At 45.1% G+C, this 21,520-nt stretch overlaps 1 protein-coding gene across 6 annotated transcripts in view; it reads right to left on the reverse strand.

Moving 5' to 3' along the window:
- The window catches only part of tango6 (transport and golgi organization 6 homolog (Drosophila)), a 222,260-nt gene extending 201,757 nt beyond the window's left edge, over positions 1-20,503 (reverse strand). For all 6 annotated transcript variants that reach the window (XR_011964222.1, XR_011964221.1, XM_072595747.1 and 3 more), the window contains exons 1-3: positions 20,425-20,503; positions 17,808-18,475; positions 16,488-16,604 (exon numbers count right to left, since the gene is read on the reverse strand). Coding sequence is in view for 4 of the 6 variants with exons in the window: in XM_072595747.1 (XP_072451848.1) it covers positions 16,488-16,604; positions 17,808-18,475; positions 20,425-20,500 (861 nt within the window). In the remaining 2 variants the exon portion in view is untranslated. The remainder of the gene's footprint in view (positions 1-16,487; positions 16,605-17,807; positions 18,476-20,424) is intronic.
- Positions 20,504-21,520: the final 1,017 nt, after the last annotated feature.

Raw genomic sequence — 21,520 nt, forward strand, 5'->3', positions numbered from 1 at the left:
AAGACCAAAAACTACACACAGCACACGAGCTCACCAAGGCTCTCCACAATTGCAGTAGAACATCTTTATTCCTATATCTAAATCCTCTTGTATAAAAGGTCAATGTTCCATTTGCCTTTTTAAATGTTTGCTAAATTGCTAATTAATTTTCTATATCTCAGGAACATGGACATCTAAGTCCCTTTCAAGTTCAAAAGTTCCCAGCCTCTCACCATTTAAGATACACGCTGTAATGCTGTTTATGTTATCAAAAAGGATAATTTCACATTTCTCCACATTGTATTCCATCTGTAAAAACATCTGCCCATTCACTCACCTTTTCAGATCTCCTTGAAACACTGCATCCCCCTCACAACTTCCACTTAGTTCTATGTCATCTGCAAACTTGGAAATATTACATTTGATCCCCACATCCAACTCATTCAACAGCTGGGACCCAAACTCTGATTTTGCAGTACCCCACAAGTCACAGCAAGCCAACCTGAAGATTTTCCATTTATTTCTTCTCTGTTCACTGTGCATTAAACATAATAGTCTACCTAATCAAATTAGAAAATGTTGGAGAAACTCAGCTGATTTCCAGCATCTGTAGTATTTTGTTTCTATTCTCCTAATCGCTTGTGTTCTAATCTTCTTTGGTTTGCCATTTTGGGCAGGACCCTTCTTCAAGACTGGGGAGGGGGAAGAGGGCTGAGAGATAAATAGGGGTGGGGCTGGGGGAAAGGTGGGTGGGATGGAGATAGGTGGACAAAGGTAGGTGGTAATGGTAATAGGTCAGTGGGAAGTGTGGATCAGATGGGTGGGAAGTAACATGGACAGGTAGGTCAGGTCAAGAGGGTGGACCTGAGTTGGAGGAGAGTCTGCATCTGGATGGGATAGAGTGAGGGGCGTTTTGAAAACTGGTGAATTCAATGTTCATGCCATGGTTGTAGGCTCCCAAGGTGGAAAATGAGGTGCTCCTCCTCCTGTTTGCAGGTGGCCTTGTATAGGTGGTGGAGGCAGCCCAGAATGGATATATCCTCATAGGAGTAGCAGGGAAAATTGAAGTTTATCGCCACAGGAAGGTGAGTTGGTTGATGTATATGGACCAGAGATGTTCCCTGAACTGTTCTGCCAATTTGCACTCGGTGTCTCTGCTGCACAGGAGACCACATGTAGAGCACTGGATGCAATAAATTAGATTGGAGGATGTGCAAGCATATCTCTGCTGCCGGGGGGGGGGGGGGGGGGGGGGGGGGGGGAGCTTGGATGCGGGTTTTGCTTTGCGAACCTCTTCAAACTTCTTGCTAACATTATCAAAAGCTACTAAAAATCTAAGTCGACCACCTCTTCCAGTTTTTCCTTATCTGTTCTGTTTATCAAATCCTCAAAAACAGTACAGGATTGACAAACATGATTTCACCTTCATGAGAAACATGTTGACTCATTATTTCCTAAGTGTGAATTTTCCTTACAGCTTTCAAGAGATCAATTGTCGGCTTCCAAGAGATCAATTGTGTTAAGGGATTCTGTAGTCCAAGGTACAGGCAGACGTTTCTGTGGCCAGCAGCGAAAAAGCAGAATGGTGTGTTGCTTCCCTGGTGCCAGGATCTAGAATGTCTCCGAGAGGGTGCAGAATGTTCTCACGGGGGGAGAGGGGCCAGCAAGAGTTCATTGTCCACATTGGAACCAACGATATAGGAAAGGAACAGGTTGAGATTCTGAAGGGAGATTAGAGAGTTCGGCAGGAATTTCAAAAGGTGGTCCTCAAAGGTAGTAATATCTGGATTACTCCCAGTGCTATGAGCTAGTGAGGGCAGGAATAGGAGGATAGAGCAGATGAATGCATGGTGTATGGGAAAAAGATTCACATTTATTAATCATTGGAACCTCTTTTGGGGTAGAAGTGACCTGTACAAGGACGGATTGTACCTAAATTGGAAGGGGACTAATATAGTGGCCAGCGACCATAATTCTATTTGTTTTAAAATAGTTATGGAAAAGAATAGACCAGATCTAAAAGTTGGAGTTCTAAATTGGAGAAAGGCCAAGTTTGACGGTATTAGGCAAGAACTTTCAAAAACTGATTGGAGGCAGATGTTTGCAGGTAAAGGGACGGCTGGAAAATGGGAAGCCTTCAGAAATGAGATAACGAGAATCCAGAGAAAGTATATTCCTGTCAGGGTGAAAGGAAAGGCTGGTAGGTATAGGGAATGCTGGATGACTAAAAAAATTAATGGTTTGTTTAAGAAAAAGAAGGAAGCATATGTCAGGTGTAGACAGGATAGATCAAGTGAATTCTTAGAAGAGTATAAAGGAAGAAGGAGTATACTTAAGAGGGAAATCAGGAGGGCAAAATGGGGACATGGGATAGCTTTGGCAAATAGAATTAAGGAGAATCCAAAGGGTTTTTACAAATGCATTAAGGACAAAAGGGTAACTAGGGTGAGAATAGGGCCCCTCAAAGATCAGCAAGGCAGCCTTTGTGTGGAGCCACAGAAAATGGGGGAGATACTAAATGAATATTTTGCATCAGTATTTACTGTGGAAAAGAATATGGAAGATATAGACTGTAAGGAAATAGATGGTGACATCTTGCAAAATGTCCAGATTACAGAGGATGAAGTGCTGGATGTCTTGAAACGGTTAAAAGTGGATAAATCTCCAGGACTTGATCAGGTGTACCCTAGAACTCTGTGGGAAGCTAGAGAAGTGACTGCTGGGCGTCTTGCTGAGATATTTGTATCATCGATAGTCACAGGTGAGTTTCCGGAAGACTGAAGGTTGGCAAATGTGGTGCCACTGTTTAAGAATGGCGGTAAGGACAAGCCAGGGAACTATAGACCAGTGAGCTTAACCTCGGTGGTGGGCAAGTTGTTGGAGAGAACCCTGAGGGAAGGATGTATATGTATTTGGAAAGGCAAGGACTGATTCGGGATAGTCAACATGGCTTTGTGTGTGGGAAATCATGTCTCACAAACTTGATTGAGTTTTTTGAAGTAACAAAGTGGACTGATGAGGGCAGAGCAGTAGATGTGATCAATAAAGACTTCAGTAATGCTGAAGACTGATCAGCAAGATTAGATCTCATGGAATACAGGGAGAACTAGCCATTTGGATACAGAACTGGCTCAAAGGTAGAAGACAGAAGGTGGTGGTGAAGGGTTGTTTTTCAGACTGGAGGGCTGTGACCAGTGGAGTGCCACAAGGATCGGTGCTTTGTCCTCGACTTGTCATTTACATAAATGATTTGGATGCAAGCATAAGGGGTATAGTTAGTAAGTTTGCTGATGACACCAAAATTGGAGGTGTACTGGACAGCGAAGAGGGTTTCCTCTGATTATAATAGGATCTTGACCGGATGGGCCAATGGGCTGAGAAGTGGCAGATGGAGTTTAATTTAGATAAATGCGAGGTGCTGCATTTTGGGAAAGCAAATCTTAGCAGGACTTATACACTTAATGGTAAGGTCCTAGGGAGTGCTGCTGAACAAAGAGACCTTGAAGTGCAGGTTCATAGCTCCTTGAAAGTGGAGTCGCAGGTAGATAGGATAGTGAAGGTTGGCTTGGTATGCTTTCCTTTATTGGTCAGAGTATTGAGTACAGGAGTCGGGAAGTCATTTTGTGGCTGTACAGAACTTTGGTTAGGCCACTGTTGGAATATTGCGTACAATTCTGGTCTCCTTCCTATTGGAAAGATCTTGTGAAACTTGAAAGGGTTCAGAAATAATTTACAAGGATGTTGCCAGGCTTGGAGGATTTGAGCTATATGGAGAGGCTGAACAGGTTGGGGCGGTTTTCCCTGGAGCATCGGAGGCTGAGGGGTGACCTTATAGTGGTTTACAAAATTATGAGGGGCATGGACAGGGTAAATAAGCAAAGTCTTTTCCCTGGGGTCGGGGTGTCCAGAACTGAAGGGCATAGGTTTAGGGTAAGAGGGGAAAGATATACAAGGGACCTAAGAGACAACTTTTTCACACAGAGGGTGGTACGTGTATGGAATGAGCTGTCAGAGGAAGTGGTGGAGGCTGGTACAATTGCAACATTTAAGAGGCATTTGGATGGGTATATGAATAGGAAGGGTTTGGAGGGATATGGGCTGGGTGCTGGCAGGTGGGACTGGATTGGGCTGGGATATCTGGTCGGCATGTAATGGGTTGGACTGAAGGGTCTGTTTCCATGCTGTACATCTCTATGACTCGATGTTAGGTCTGTAGGTGTGTGTTTTCTTTGTCTCTCCTGTCTTAAATCGTGAGGTTACATTTGCCACCATCCTATTTTCAGGAACCGTTCTGTATTCAAAACTGTAAAAGATAATCACCAACTCAATGACTAGCTGTACAGTCACAGCTGCCAACATTCTGCAATCAAGTCCAGGGTATTTATCTACTTTTAAGTCCATTAACATTAATATTTTGCAGTTCCTTGTTTACACTCAGACCAAGATGCTTCACTGATCCTGGAAAGTAATTTAGAACTTTCTTGTTTTTTTGAAGACAGTATTTTTAAAATTCAGTCGAAGGATGAGCATTACTGGCTAGGCCAGGAAATATTACCTGTTCATACTTGCTCTTGCAAAGGTGATGAACTGTTGCAATCCATGTGTTATAGGTAGACCCACAATATGGTTAGGGATGGAGTTCCAGAATTCTGACATAGCAATAGTGAAAGAATAGCGATATATTTCCAAGTCAGGACAGTGAGTGACTTTGAGGGGAACTCGCTGATATTGTTGTTCCCAAACATCTGCTGCCGTTGTCCTCCTAGATTGTCACAATCATGAGTTTCAAAACATTTGCGAATTTCTGTAGTGCATCTTCTAGGCAGTACTCACTAGTGTTAGCAAGGTTCGCAAGTGGAGCAACTGAATTTTTGTGGACATTGTGTTAATCAAGCAGACTGCTTTGTCCTGGAAGGTGCTAAACTTCTTGAGTCCTGTTGCAGATGCACTAAGTGAAGCAGACTGGTGACTTGTAGATGATGAACAGGTTTTGTTGAGGGGGGGGAAACTTACTTACCACAATATTCCTGGCCTCTAACCTGTTCTTATAGCTACTTCAGTTCAACTTCTGGTCAATGGTAGCCACGCCAGGATACCAATAGTGAAGGATTCTGTGATGGTGTTTTTACAGTTCTGGTCACCACATTACCAAAAGGATGTGGATGCTTTGGAGAGGATGCAGAGAAGGTTTATGAGGATGTTGCCTGGTATGGAAGGTGTTAGCTATGAAGAGAAGTTGAGTAGATTAGGTTTACTTTTATTAGAAAAAAGGAGATTGAGGGGGGACCTGATTGTGGTTGACAAAATCATGAAGGGTATAGACAGGGTTGATCGAGACAAGCTTTTTCCTAGGGTGAAGGATTCCATAACAAGAGGTCACGCTTTCAAGGTGACAGATGAAAAGTTTAAGAGGGGGGGGGGGGGGAAAGGACAACAAGTACTTCACGCAGAGGGTGGTGGGCGTCAGGAACGCTTTGCCAGCAGAGGTGGCAGAGGCAGGCATAGTAGATTCATTTAAGATGCGTCTGGACAGATGTATGAGTAGGTGGGGAGCAGAGGGATGCTTAGGAATTAAACGACAGGTTTAGACAGTACATTTGGATTGGCTCAGGCTTGGAGGGCTGAAGGGCCTGTTCCTGGGCTGTTAATTTTCTTTGTTCTATAATTTGATGCAGTGTGACTTCTCACCTTGTCCACCCCAGTCCAACACCAGCATCTCCACATCAAAGAAAAAGCAGTAGACTTAAGAATTGGGAGCCATTTAAATTTCAGTAAAAGAAGGACAAAGGGGTTAATTAAGAGGGGGAAAATATAGAAGAGTAACACAAAGCGACTGTAAAAGCTTTGATAAGTAAGTGAAGAGAAAAGATTACAGTCAAATATCAGGAAATTTACGATGAGGAACAAAGACATAGCAGACCAATTAAATATATATTTTGGTTCTGTTTTCACAATGAAAGACAAAGAATACCCCAAAAGTGTTAGGGACAGAGTCTAGTGAGAGCAAGGAACTGAATTAGTATTAATAGGGAAATAATTTTGAGGAAATTGATGTGATTAAAGATGGACTAATCCTCAGGGTCAGAAAATCTATATCCCCAGAGTACTCAAGGAAGTGACCCTAGAAATGCTGGATTCACTGATGGTCATTTTTTAAGACCCTACTGACTCCAGAATAGTTACTATGGATTGCAGGGTAGCTAATGTAACACCACTATTTTAAAAAGGAGGTAGAAAGAAAGCAGAAAATTTTAGACTGGTTAGCGTAACACTGGTGGTCAGGAAAACATTAGCATCCATTATAAAAGATTAAAGAGGAGAAAGTGAGGACTGCAGATGCTGGAGATCAGAGCTGAAAATGTGTTGCTGGAAAAGCGCTGCAGGTCAGGCAGCATCGAAGGAGCAGGGGAATCAACGTTTCGGGCATGAGCCCTTCTTCAGGAAACTTATAGAAGAGAATTAACGTATGACTGAAAATTTTCAAAAATGTAACTAGCAGAGTTGATAAGGGGGAGCCAGTGGATGTGGTTCACTTGTATTTTCAGAAGGCTATCAATACACAGTCACACAGAAGAGATGAGCATGTAAAATTAGAGCACGTGGGATGGGGGTAGTGACTGACTGACATGGATAGAGAACTGGTTGGCAGCCAGGAAATAAAAAGTATTATCTAGTCCTGAAGAAGGGTCACTGAACCGCAATATCATGCTGCAAATATACAAAACGCTGGTGCGGCCACACTTGGAATATCGTGCACAGTTCTGGTCCCCATTTTTCAGGAAGCACTGGAAAAGGTGCAGAGGGGATTTACCAGGATGTTGCCTGGTCTGGAGGGAAAGTCTTATGAGGAAAGGCTGAGAGACTTGAACCTGTTCTCATTAGCAAGGAGGAGGCTAAGAGGGGATTTGATAGAGACATACAAGATGATCAGAGGATTAGGTAGCGTAGACAGTGAAAGTCTTTTTCCTAGGATGATGATGTCAGCTTGTACGAGGGGGCATAACTACAAATTGAGGGGTGATAGATTTAGGACAGATGTCAGAGGCAGGTTATTTACGCAGAGTGGGGGAAGGGCGTGGAATGCACTACCTGCTAATGTCGTCAACTCAGCCACATTATGGAGATTTAAACAATCCTTAGATAAGCACATGGATGATTTAGGGACAGTGTAGGGGGACGAGCCGAGAATAGTTCACAGGTCGGCGCAAATCGAGGACTGAAGGGCCTGATCTGCGCTGTATTGTTCTATGTTGTAACCCACAACATTAACTCTTCTTTTCTCTCCACAAATGCTGCCAAACATGCTGAATTTCTCTAGCAAATCTGTTTTGTTGCAGTCAGAATAAATTAGCCTTTTTTCCGATTGGCAATCAGTGACTATCGGAGCACTCCAAGGATCAGTTTTAGAATGCCTAGTCTATTTATAAAATGTAATAATGATTTCAATGGGAGAACTGAATGTAACAACTCCCCTTTTGCAGATGACACAAGTTGAAGTGGAAGGGTGAACTTTGAGAAGGAAGCAGAGACTCTTCAATGCAATTTAGATAAGTTGAGTGAGTGGGCAAACAAGAACATCAGAACTTGGTGCGTGTGTAGGCAATTCATCCACTTAGGCTGACTCCATCATTCAATATGATCATGGCTGATCTCATCTCAAACTCAATTCCACTTTCTTGCCCACTCTCCGCAACCTTCAAATCCATTACTAATTAAAAATCTGTACATCTCCTCAAATTAATTCAGTGTCTCACTGAACTCTGGGGTAGTTACTTCAACAGATTCATGACACTGTGACAAAAGTAATTCCTACTCAGTTCTGTTTTAAATCTGCTATCCCTTATCCTAAAGCTATGACCTCTCATTCTAGATTGCCCCATCAGGGAAAACTCTACATCCACTCTACATCTACTTTAGCATTCCCCTTTAACATATTCTATACATTAATTAGATCTCCTCTTCTTCTTCTAATCTCTAGTCAGTGTAGAAGTAAATTGCTCAATCTCTCTTCATATGATAAACAACCCATCTCTGGAATCAATAAAATGAACCTTCTCTGAAGAGGCATCAATGCAACTACATCCCTGCTCAAGTAAGGGGACCAAACCTCTCCAAATATGGTCTCTTTAATGCATTGTACACATGTAGCAATACTTCCCTGCTTTTATACGTCATTCCCTCAGCAACAAATGCCAAAATTCCATTTGCCTTCCTTATTATCTGCTGTATCTGCATGAGTTCTGTCATTTATGGACAGGTACACCCAGATCCCTCTTCACCAAAGCATTCTGAAGCTTTTCTCCATTTTGATAATAAATCTAAATGGGATAGCACAGTGGCTCAGTTAGCACTGCGGCCTCACAGCACGAAGGGCCTGGATTCACTTTCACCCTCAGGCAATTGTCTGTGTGGAGTTTGCACATTCTCAAAGTGCCTGCAAAGATTTACTCTATGTTCTGATTTCCACCCACAATCCAAAGATGGGCAGGTTAGGAGGATTGGCCGTGCTAAATTCCCCAGTATCCAGGGATGTGCAGGCTAGATGGATCATCCATTGGAGATACAGGGTTACTGAGATGGGATAGGAGGTTGGTTGAAATGGGATGCTCTTCGAAGGTTAGTGTGGACTCTTATGTTTCTATGACTCAATGGGCCGAATAGCCTGCTTACAGACTACAGGGATTCTATCAATAAGTTGCCTTTCTATTCCTTGAACCAAAATGGATAACCTTACACTTATTCACAATAATCACCATCTGCCAAATTTTGGTCCATTCACTAATTTTAATTTTTAAAGTATATGTGGGATGTTTTTATTGCCTGTGCCTAGTTGCCCTTGAGTAGGTGGTGGTGAGCTGCCTTCTTCAAATGTTGCAGTCTACCTGCTGTGGGTTGACCCACATTGACATCAGGGAGAGAATTCCAAGATGTCGACCCAGCGACAGTGAAGGAACAACAATATATTTCCAAGTGGGGAAGGTACATGGCTTGGTAGAAAACTTGAAGGTGGTGTCATTGCCAAATATCTGCTGCCCTTGTCATTCAAGATGGAAATGATCATGGGGTGGAAGATGCTGTCTCAGGATCTTTGGTGAATTTCTGTAGTGCATCTTATAGATGGTACACACTGCCGCTACTGAGCGTTAGTAGTGGACAGAATGGATGCTTGTGAATATAATATGAATCAAGCAGGCTGCTTTGCTCTGGATGGTCAAGATTAGAGTTATGCTGGAAAAGCACAGTGGGTCAGGCAACATCCGAGGAGCAGGAAAATCGCGTTTCCTACAGACCTGGAGGAAGAATGACTCATCTTCTGCCTCGGCACCCTTCAACCCCATGGCATCAATGTGGACTTTACCAGTTTCCTCAATTTCCCTCCCTTACCTTACTCCAGTTCCAACTTCCAGCTCAGCACTGTCCTCATGACCAGTCAATCTTCCTTCCCACTCTTAAAGTCGCAGATACAACCATGTAGATGGGTTAACTCCAAGAAAGGTGAGAGAGGTAGGCAGTTAGTGCCGGAGTCTTCTATGGCTATCCCCATTTCAAACAAGTATGCTGTTCTGGAAAATGGAGGGGATGACTGATTCATAGGAGAACATAGTACAAACAGTTTCTGGTATTGAGACTGGCTCGAATGAAATGAGAAGTACGTTGGATTCCAAGAGATCAGTTGTGTTAGGGGATTCTCTAGTCCAAGGTACTGACAGACGTTTCTGTGGCCAGCAGCAAAAAAGCAGAATGGAGTGTTGCTTCCCTGGTGCCAGGATCAAGGATGTCTCAGAGAGGGTGCAGAATGTTCTAAGGGGGAAGAGCGGCCAGCGAGAGATCACTGTCCACATTGGAATCAACAAGATAGAAAGGGAAAAGGTTGAGATTCTGAAGGGAGATTACAGAGAGTTTGGTAGGAATTTAAAAAGGAGGTGCTCGAGGATAGTAATATCTGGATTACTCCTGGTGCTACGAGCTAGTGAGGGCAGGAATAGGAGGATAGAGCAGATGAATGCATGGCTGAGAAGCTGGTGTATGGGAGAAGGATTCACATTTTTGGATCATTGAAAAATCTTTTGGGGTAGAAGTGACCTGTACAAGGAGGACAGATTGCACCTAAATTGGAAGGGGACTAATATACTGGCAGGGAAATTTGCAACAGCTGCTCAGGAGGATTTAAATTAGTAATGTGACGGGGTGGGACCCAGGGAGATAGTGAGGAAAGAGATCAATCTGAGACTGATACAGTTGAGAACAGGAGTCAAACAGTCAGGACAAGGTAGGACTAATAAATTAAACTGCATTTATTTCAATGCAAAGGGCCTAACAGGGAAGGCAGATGAACTCAGGGCATGGTCAGGAACATGGAACTGGGATATCATAGCAATTACAGAAATATGGCTCAGGGATGGGCAGGACTGGCAGCGTAATGTTCCAGGATACAAATGCTACAGGAAGGATAGAAAGGGAAGCAAGAGAGGGGGGGAGGGGAGGGTTTGGGAGTGGTGTTTTTGATAAGGGATAGCATTACAGCTGTAATTACAGAGGATATTCCCAGAAATACATCCAGGGAAATTATTTGGGTGGAACTGAGAAATAAGAAAGGGATGATCACCTTCTTGGGATTGTATTATAGGCCCCCTAATAGTCAGAGAGAAATTGAGAAACAAACTTGTAAGGAGATCTCAGCTATCTGTAAGAATAACAGGGTGGTTATGGTAAGGGATTTTAACTTTCCATAGACTGGGACTGCCATTGTGTTAAGCGGTTAAATGGACAGGAATTTGTTAAGTGGTTACAAGGAAATTTTCTGACTCAGTATGTGGATGTACCTACTAGGGAAGGTGCAAAACTTGACCTACTCTTGGGAAATAGGGCAGGACAAGTGACTGAGGTGTCAGTGGGGGAGCACTTTAGGGCCAGCGACCATAATTCTATTAGATTTAAAATAGTGACAGGAAAGGATAGACCAGATCTAAAAGTTGAAGTTCTAAATTGGAGAAAGGTCAATTTTGATGGTATTAGACAAGAACCTTTGAAAGCTGATTGGGGGCAGATGTTTGCAGGTAAAGGGTCGGTTGGAAAATGAGAAGCCTTCAGAAATGAGATAACTAGGATCAAGAGAAAGTATATTCCTGTCAGGGTGAAAGGAAAGGCTGGTAGGTATAGGGAATGCTGGATGACTAAAGAAATTGAGGGTTTGGTTAAGAAAAAGGAACCATATGTCAGGTATAGACAGGATAGATCGAGTGAATTTTTCGAAGAAATACAGACAGTAGAAGTATACTTAAGAGGGTTATCAGGAGGGCAAAAAGGGGACATGAGATAGCTTTGGCAAATAGAATTAAGGAGAATCCAAAGGGTTTTTACAAATGCATTAAGGACAAAAGGTAACTAGGGTGAGAATAGGGCCCCTCAAAGATCAGCAAGGCAGCCTTTGTGTGGAGCCACAGGAGACTGGGGAGATACTAAATGAGTATTTTGCATCAGTATTTACTGTGGAAAAGGACATGGAAGATATAAACTGTAGGGAAATAGATGGTGACATCTTGATAAACATCCAGATTACAGAGGAGGAAGTGCTGGATGTCTTGAAACGGGTAAAGGTGGAGAAATCCCCAGGACCTGATCAGGTGTACCCTAGAACTCTGTGGGAAGCTAGAAAAGTGATTGCTGGGCCTCTAGCTGAGATATTTATATAATCGCTAGTCACAGGTCAGGTGCTGGAAGACTGGAGGTTGGCTAACGTGGTGCCATTGTTTAAGAAGGGTAGTAAGGTAAGGGTAGTGGGCAAGTTGTTGGAGGGAATCCCGAGGGACAGGATGTACATGTATTTGGAAAGGCATGGACTGATTAGGGATAGTCAACATGGCTTTGTGCCTGGGAAATCATGTCTCACAAATTTGATTGAGTTTTTTGAAGAAGTAACAGAGGATTGATGAGAGCAGGGCGGTAGATATGATCTATATGAACTTCAGTAAGGCATTCGACAAGGTTCCCCATGGGAGACTTGATTAGCAAGGTTAAATCTCACGGAATATAGGGAGAACTAGCCATATGGATACAGAACTGGCTCAAAGGTAGAAGACAGAGGGTGGTGATGGAGGGTTGTTTTTCAGAATGGAGGCCTGTGATCAGTGGAGTGCCACAAGAATTGGTGCTGGATCCTCTATTTTTTGTCATTTATATAAATGATGTGGATGTGAGCATAAGAGGTACAGTTAGTAAGTTTGCAGATGACACCAAAATTGGAGGTGTAGTGGACAGCGAAGGAGGTTACTTTAGATTACAACAGGATCTTGATCAGTTGGGCCAATGGCCGAGAAGTGGCAGATGGAGTTTAATTCAGATAAATGCGAGGTGTTGCATTTTGGGAAAGCAAATCTTAGCAGAACTTATATATTTCATGGTAAAATCTGAGGGAGTGTTGCTGAACAAAGAGACCTTGGAGTGCAGGTTCATCGCTCCTTGAAAGTGGAATCGCAGGTAGATAGGATAGTGAAGACGGCTTTTGGTATGCTTTTCTTTATTGGTCAGAGTATTGAGTACAAGAATTGAGAGGTCATGTTGCGGCTGTACAGGACATTGATTAGGCCACTGTTGAAATATTGTGGGCAATTCTGGTCTCCTTCCTATCAGAAAGATATTGTGAAACTTGAAAAGGTTCAGAAAAGATTTACAAGGATGTTGCCAGAGTTGGAGGATTTGAGCAATAGGGAGAGGCTGAACAGGTCGGGGCTGTTTTCCCTGGAGCATTGGAGGCTGAGGGGTGACCTTTTGACAGGTTTACAAAATTACGAGGTGCATGGATATGGTAAATAGACGAAGTCTTTTCCTTGGTTTGTGGGAGCCCAGAACTAGAGGGCATAGATTTAGGGTGAGAGGGGCAAGATATAACTGAGAGCTAAGGGGCATCATTTTCACGCAGAGGGTGGTACGTGTATGGAATGAGCTGCCAGGGGAAATGTTGGAGGCTGGTATAATTGTAACATTTAAAAGGCATTTGGATGGGGATGTGATTAGGCAGGGTTTGGAGAGATATGGGCCGGGTGCTGGCAGGTGGGACTAGATTGGGTTGTGATAACTGGTTGACATGGACGGATTGGACTGAAGGGTTTGTTTCCATGCTGCACATCTCTATGACTCTTTTCGCTCCACCCTCCTCTCCGAACTATCACCTTTATCCCCATCTCCATGCGTCTACTGCACTCTCAGCTAACTTCTCCCCAGCCCCACCCCTGTCCCATTTATCCCTCCAACCCCAAGGCTCCCAGCCTCATTCCTGATAAACATAGATTTTCCTGCTCCTCAGATACTACCTGACCTGTTGTGTTTTTCCAGCACCATTCAAATTTTGGCTGTAGTCTCTAGCATTTACAGTACCCACTTCTGCCTTGTCGTGGATAGTGTCAAGTTTCGAGTGTTGTCAGCGCTGCACTCATCCACACAAGTGGAGCACATTCCATCACATTCCTGTCCAGTGTCTTGTAGATGGTGGACAGGCTTTAAAGGAGTCACTGTGCTTATGTGATGAGTCAGTTGAGTTTCAAGTCAAGGATAACCCCCAGGATGTTGATAGTGGGGGATTCAGTGAGTGTAACACTGTTGAATGCCAAAGGGTGGGGTGTAGATCGTTTCTTATTCGTGATGGTCATAGCCTGCAATTTGTGTGGCATGAATACTACTTACCACTGGTCAGCCCAAGCCTGGTTATTGTCCAGATGTTATTGCATTTGGACAAGGTCTTTGAAGAATTTCTGAAGAGTCATGAATGATGTTGAACATTGCACAATCATTGGCAAACATTCCCACTGCTGATCTCATGATGAAGAGAACAGCATTAATGAAGCAGCTGAAGATGGTTGGACAGAGGACACTACCCTAAGGAACTCCTGCAGAGACGCCCTGGAGCTGAGATGACTGACCTCCAACTGGAGAGTTGGCTCCCAGTTATCCATTTATTCCAGTTTTGCTTAGGCTTCTTGATACCACACTCGATTGAATGCAGTGTTGATGTCAAGGGCTATCACTCATCTCACCTCTGGAATTCAGCTTTTTTGTCCATGTTTGGAGCAAAGCTGTAATGAAGTCTGGAGTTGAATGACCCTGGCAGAACTCAAACTGGGCATCACTGAGCTAGTTTTTGCTGAGCAGGTGCTGCAGATAGCACTGTTCATGACACCTTCCATCACTTTACTGATAATCAAGAGTAGACTGATGGGGCAGTAATTGACCAGGTTGGATTTGTCCTGCTTTTTATATACAGGGCAAACTTCAACAATTTTCCACATTGTCAGGTAGATAACAGCGTTGTAACTGTACTGGAACAGCTTGGTTATGGGAGTGGCAAGTTTTAGAGCACAAATCTTCAGTACTATTGCCAAAATGTTGTCAGGGCCTGTAGCCTTTGCAGAATCCAGGGCATCCAACCAGTTCTTGATGGTGATGTGGAATGAATCGAAATGGCTGAAGACTGGAAGTGGGGACCACTGGAGGAGGCAGAGATTAATCATCTATTCGGCACTTCTGGCTGAAGATTAATGTGAAAGCTTCAGCTTTAGCCTTATCTTTTGCACTTATGTGATGGGCTCTTCCATCATTGAGAATGGTTTAATTTGTTTGAGACTTTGCAGCGATTGGTACAACTGACCAGCTTGCTAGGCCATTTCAAAGTACAGAACAAGGGGCTTTAGTCTATTGAGTAGGCCATTTAGGATGGTAGAAAAATTACTTCACCTAGGAAGTGGTGGGCCTATGGAATTCTCTGCAACAGAATGCAGTTGAGGCCAAAACATTGAATAATTTCAATGAGTTAGATATAGCTCTAAGGACTAAAGAGATCAAAAGGTATGGGGAGAATATTGAAAGAAATTACTGAGTGGATGTTCAGCCATGAATGGTGGAGCAGGTTCAAAGGGTTGAATGATGTATTCCCACTACTATTTTATATGTTTCTACAATGTCACTATGATTTTGCCACAGCAGTTGAACTATTTTGTCCAAGTTTGGACCAAAATTGTAACTTACACAAGACGGTGGTACGCATATGGAATGAGCTGTCAGCAGAAGTGGTTGAGACAGTTACATAAACAATATTTAATAGACATTTGGACAAATACATGGACAGGAAAGGTTTAAAAGGGAATGGGCCAAGTGCAAGGAAATGGACATTTTGGTTGGCATGGACCAGTTTGGGCCAAAGGGCCTGTCTCCATGCTACATGACTATGACTCTACCTCAGGGGCTAAGTGGCCAAACAATTTGTTGCCCACAACAGTATGGGCGGCATAGTGGTTCAGTGGTTAGCACTGCTGTCTCACAGCACCAGGGATCTCGGTTCAATTCCTCCCTTGGGTGACTGTATGTGGAGTTGCACATTCTCCCTGTGACTGTGTGGATTTCCTCTGGGTGCTGCAGTCTCCTCCCACAGTCCAAGGATGTGTAGGTTAGGTGGGTTAACCATAGGAAATGCAAGGTTGCAAGGAAAGGGGTGGGGTGGGTCTGGATGGGATGCTCTACGGAGGGTTGGTGTGGACTCAATGGGCCAAATGGCCTGCTTCCACACTGCAGGGATTCGATGATTAGTACTAATCTTTCTGTAGACTGCAATCTCCCATACTTACTATATTAGTACCTTGATTTCCTGATTTATACTATAATTTACAATACCACTGCTGTTTTGTGGCCTTAAACAAGACACCAAGTTTTGTCCTGCTTTTCTCACATTGCACCCAAACTGATACTATGTCTTGAATTTCTGATCTGAAGTTAATTCTTACTGCTAATGTACTGTTTAATTAAGAGAGCTACCCCACTATCTTTACCTGGCCCTTCGTAAATGTCACATATACTTGGATATTCAGATCCCACTTTTGGTTGCCTTGTAACCATGTCTTTGTAATGGGTATCGGGTCACAAATATGATTTCTATTTAAATTAATTGTCTGCTTTGTAGTGAGTGCTGTGGGAATTCAAGTATATGGGTCTTTTCAATTTATTAACACTTATGTAAATTCTGGTCCTTTCAGCTGGCACATGCTTGAAGTTTTATTTACTGTCCCATCTTACCACACTCTGATTATCAATATTTTTATTGTTACCTTGATCTACTGACTTGGTACTTCTCTTAAATTTAATCAATCTTTCCCAAGATGATTTCCTCACTACTTTCCAAGTAGTATAACTGAGTAGAGTACCAGCCTCAGCCATCCATCCCAATGGTACAGCTCCCAATTTCCACTGTACTAGTATCCCAGTGCCTTGTGAATCAAACCCATTTCTCCTAAATCAGATGTTGAGGCATCTTTGCAACTTTATCTACCTTATGCCAATTTGCAATGGCTCAGGTAACAGTCTAGACATTAATTATTTTTTAAAGCTCTGCTTTTCAATGTAGCATCTAGCTCCTTATACTGCACAACACCCCCCTGACTCTGGCCTCTTGTAAAACCACTATCATCTCGATCACTGCCAATTATGCTTTCAGTGTTTCTACAGTATAGGGTCGGGGCAATTACCTGTTTTATTCCTCCCTGCAAGATCAGCAACTCCTTGACAACAATTGGTTGATACACACGATCCAGAAGTTTCTGTAAAGCTTGTTGGCAGCTCTGCTGCTCAGCATCTGTGAGGCCCTGTCAATGACAGACATGTTACACAAAACAAACTATCACCTTCGACTTTGAGGACTTGAGTATTAAAGTTTTACCTTTACATTGATGAGGTGTGTCAAACTCAGTTTACAATCTAGGATTCTAAATGAGAAAACCGCAGAAATAGTGGATACTTTGACGATGATTACCCAAAACTCCCTATATTTTGAAATGATGCAAACATAACATCACTGTTCAACAAAGGATGGAGGGGGAAAAGGGAATAACAGGCCAATTAGTCATGAGAAAATGGCTGGAATAGTCTGGTACACTGGTGAGACCATACCTGAAATCCCGTGTGCAACGTTTAAGGGAGATTTTTTGGAACCGGATGCTGTACAGTAAAGGTTCACTAATTAGTTCAGGGGATGAGGGGTGGAATAAATTAGACCAATACGTTCTGGAGTTAAGAAGAATAAGAGGTGATCCCATTAAAATCCAAAATTTTGTCAAGGATAGACATGAACTATATTCAGAGAATCTAGAACACTGAGGCACAGTTTCAGGATAAGGGACCAATTAGTTAAGATTAAGATGAGGAAATGTTTCTTAATTGAAATGATTGTGAATCTGGGCTGCAGCATTTCAGCCACAAAGATGCTAGGTAAGCTTGGGTTGTTTTTTTCTTTGAAGCAGAGAAGTTTGAAGGGGCACCTGACAGAGATGAATAAGATCGAGAGGCACTGACAGGGTGAACATAAAGCAGCAGTTCTCCTTAGTCGAAGGGTCAAGAACAAGGGGGCACACTTTCAAAATGAAAGGCAGGAGATTTAGAGGGGACTTAGGGAAAAGATTTTCACTCAGTGTAGCGAGAGTCTGGAATGCATTGCCTGGGAATGTAGTTGAGATGGGCAACTTCACAACCCTTAAAAGTATTTAGATGAGCACTTGAAATATTATAACATTCAAGGGTATGGGCCTAGTACAGGAAAATAGGTTTGATGCAGGTAGTTGTGTATGTTTGGTGGTACAGACTCAATGGACTAAAGGGCCTTTTCTGTGATACTATGAGGAGCAGGCCAGAAAGTGGAGCTGAGGTAAATGATTGGTCATGTCATTGTTTAAAATGGTGAAGCAGAATCGAGGAGCTGAATAGTCTACTACAAATATTTCATGTGGTTCTAGTTTCTTTGCTTGTAGTGATCGCTCCTGGTTGTTGATGAATATAAGGATCGGTTACTGTACCTTCTGTTTCTCGCTGTCCTCCTGACGTGAAGCCTCCTCTGACATCAGATTCTGTTGATATTTGTTTGGTGAATACACCAATTGACAGAGACTGGCTAACAAATCTCCAAGGTGCCTGGTAAGGATCAAGTTCTCTAAGGAAGGATGGTTAGCGATGTCAAGGAGTGCCATGGTGACAATGTGAAGCCTCCACATTCCTCTGGGAGATGCCAAGTAACAAACCAATTTCTCAACGGTTGCTGCAAAATCTGACCTGCATCTAAGAGGGGTTCCCACCCCTGGCAGAAGGTATGGACAGATCCCAAGAGTGATGACAAACTGCAGTGCAGTCTGGACTGTTTTCTGTTGCGAGATACTCAGAGTATCTGGAGGCAATGCAGGGGCACATTCTGGAGACTTCGGATTTCGTTTCGGGGGTACGAACTGCTCTAATAACTCAATCATTGTCTGCTTTAAACACAAGAGCTGCACTAAGACCTCAGTAACAAAGTTCCAGACTGCATCATCTGACCTCACTGACCATGTTAACTGAGATATCACCCGTTCCCTCAGCTGCTGTAAAGTTGCCCAGTTAGAATCCTGCTGCAGCTTCTGGTCAAGGACAGACAGATTATGACACAGTGTCTGCAGTAGCACATCCTCTTGACTGGTCTGTGCCATCCGTGCTTCTGAAACCAAAACAAAACAAAGTTCATCAGAAAGTAAACTACCTAATTAGCATTTGTTCTAGACCAGTTCTCCTTAACCAGGAAGTGTCTGTTCTCCACTATGGCAGAGCTGACTTTTATTGTTCAAAATTTTCATTCTAATGTTTTACCTTCCTTCACATTCTCCAGAGTAATGCCCACTCCCTCATTCACTGCTCACTGTCCTACTAACATACCACTCTTCTTCATCACCCAAAGGTCTTTATTCCTGACCCCAACCTACTCCTACATTCCACTCCCCAGAACATCTTTCTCCTTCCCTGACCCACTTCAGCATGCATGCTGTTCTTCTAACCTTTCTTTCACCCAGCCCACCATGTCTTCCAGCCCATCCTATCTCCTCTCCCAACCATTAGGCCACCTCCGTCTCTCTGGATTCATTCCTCACTCCTGAATGGGCCTTTCCCTTAGCTGTCCCCTCATTCCCAGACTTACTCAGGGTCTCCTCCACTCAACAAGCCCCTCCTAACTCCAGCCTCCTCTCCCCTTGCCCCGTCTCCCTCACCCCTGCGTTCCTTCCTGTGTCCCTCCCTTCACCCACAGGCCATCTCTTCATCACCCCCTCCCCTCATCCTTGAGATATGAGATTTCATATTGGCTGAAGTGGTTGTCTCCCTCACCCTGGGCCCTTCCCCATTCAAACCCCTGCTCTATCCCTCACTCTGTCTCTCACCCCCTCACTCGTTCTCTGTCCCTTACCTCCCCAGGTCTCTCTCTTTCTGTCCCTCTCCCCCTCACGAGCACACACTCTCACCCTCTCTGTCCCTCACTCCCTAGGGGCGCACGCTCTCACTCTCTCTGTCCCTCACCCCGCAGTGTCTCCCTCTGCCCCTTCCCCCAACCCCCGGTCACCCCAGGCCTCTGCTCCACATCCCCAACGCGATAATTCCCCTGTCCCCATCTGTCCCTCACCCTGACAGGCGAAAGTGAGAACTGCAGATGCTGGAGATCAGAGATTAGAGTGGTGCTGGAAAAGCACAGCAGGTCAGGCAGCATCTGAGGAGCAGGACAATCTATGTTTTGGGCACAAGATGAAGGGCTTTTGCCTGAAACATCGATGTTCCTGCTCCTCGGATACTGCCTGACCTGCTGTGATGATCCAGCACCACTCTAATCCTGACCCCTCCGGGCTATGACTCTGTCCGTCCCCCGTCCCCCCAACGCGGCGGCTCTCTGTCCCTCATCACCCCCGGGCTCTCCCTCTCTCCCCCCCCCCCCCCCCCCGGGCTCTCTCTGTCCCCCCACCCCCGGGCTCTCTCTCTGTCCCTCACCCCCGGGCTCTCTCTCTGTCCCTCACCCCCGGGCTCTCCCTCTGTCCCCCACCCCCGGGCTCTCCCTCTGTCCCCCACCCCCGGGCTCTCTCTGTCCCCCACCCCCGGGCTCTCTCTCTGTCCCTCACCCCCGGGCTCTCTCTGTCCCTCACCCCCGGGCTCTCTCTCTGTCCCTCACCCCCGGGCTCTCCCTCTGTCCCCCACCCCCGGGCTCGGGCTCTCCCTCTGTCCCCCACCCCCGGGCTCTCCCTCTCCCTCTCCCCCCACCCCCGGGCTCTCCCTCTCCCCCCACCCCCACCCCCGGGCTCTCCCTCTCCCTCTCCCCCCACCCCCACCCCCGGGCTCTCCCTCTCCCTCTCCCCCCACCCCCACCCCCACCCCCGGGCTCTCTCTGTCCCTCACCCCCGGGCTCTCTCTGTCCCCCACCCCCGGGCTCTCCCTCTGTCCCCCACCCCCGGGCTCTCCCTCTGTCCCCCACCCCCGGGCTCTCCCTCTGTCCCCCACCCCCGGGCTCTCCCTCTCCCTCTCCCTCTCCCTCTCCCTCCACCCCCGGGCTCTCCCTCTCCCTCTCCCTCTCCCTCTCCCCCCACCCCCGGGCTCTCCCTCTCCCCCCACCCCCGGGCTCTCTCTGTCCCTCACCCCTGGGCTGTGTGAGCTCGCGCAGAGCCTCCAACGTCCTCTCTAACGGCGACGCCATGTTGTTAACTCTGCGCATGCGCGGGTTCGCGCGAGAGTCCCGTCGTGAAATTATCACGTGACTTCCACAACTGGCCATTCAGCCCGAAATCCCCTTGAGCAGCCCTTTGTTCTTGACACTCTCAAGTCTAGGATTGGCCTGGACCGTACTGCATGTGAAGACAATGAATGATAAACTCAAACCTCTCAGATTTAGGCTCATTGACCCTGTCGATTGAACCTAGCACAGACTCGAGTGAGCCCTTACGTTAACTAGGCAAAATCGATCCTCAGGCGCTATCTTTTGCCACTGGACTGATACTCCTCTGCGATTCCAATGACAAATCCTGGAAATGTAAGGGTTCAAGTTAGAGTGGTGCTGGAAGAGCACAGCAGTTCAGGCAGCATCCAAGGAGCTTCGAAATCGATGTCTTTATTCCTGATGAAGAGCTTTTGCCCGAAACATCGATTTCGAAGCTCCTTGGATGCTGCCTGAATTGCTGTGCTTTTCCAGCACCACTCTAACCTGAACCCTTACATTTCCAGGATTTGTCATTGGAATCGCAATGGTGGAGGCGATGATGGCGAGGTAGGCCCAGTGACAAAAGATGGTGCCTGAGGATCAGCAACTTCATCGTTGGTTGGGTCCAGTATAGATAGCAGCAATGTGGTGGCAGAAGGACATCGCAGCAATGTGGACAAGGAGGTGTCCAATAGAGAGACACAACTCTGACATTGGACAGTCTGGCACAGGCGGTGGCAGAGGAGAATCAGTCCAGTGGCAAAAGATAGCGCCTGAGGATCGTGACATCAACATTGGTGGGTCTGGCATAGGTAGTGGCAAAGCAGTAGATTGATGGTAATGAGATGGTTCAGGCCTGCTGAACTCTCTTTAGAATCAGAGAATCCATACAGTGTGAACACGCCCTTCGGCCCAAAAAATCCACACCGAATAATATTCCATCCAACCCATTTCCCTACACTATTACTCTACATTTTCCCCTGACTGATGCACCTAACCTACACACACCTGAACACAATTTAGCATGGCTAATTCATC

The sequence above is a fragment of the Chiloscyllium punctatum genome, chromosome 26 (assembly GCF_047496795.1).
Source record: "Chiloscyllium punctatum isolate Juve2018m chromosome 26, sChiPun1.3, whole genome shotgun sequence".
NCBI classification, from domain to species: Eukaryota; Metazoa; Chordata; class Chondrichthyes; order Orectolobiformes; family Hemiscylliidae; genus Chiloscyllium; species Chiloscyllium punctatum.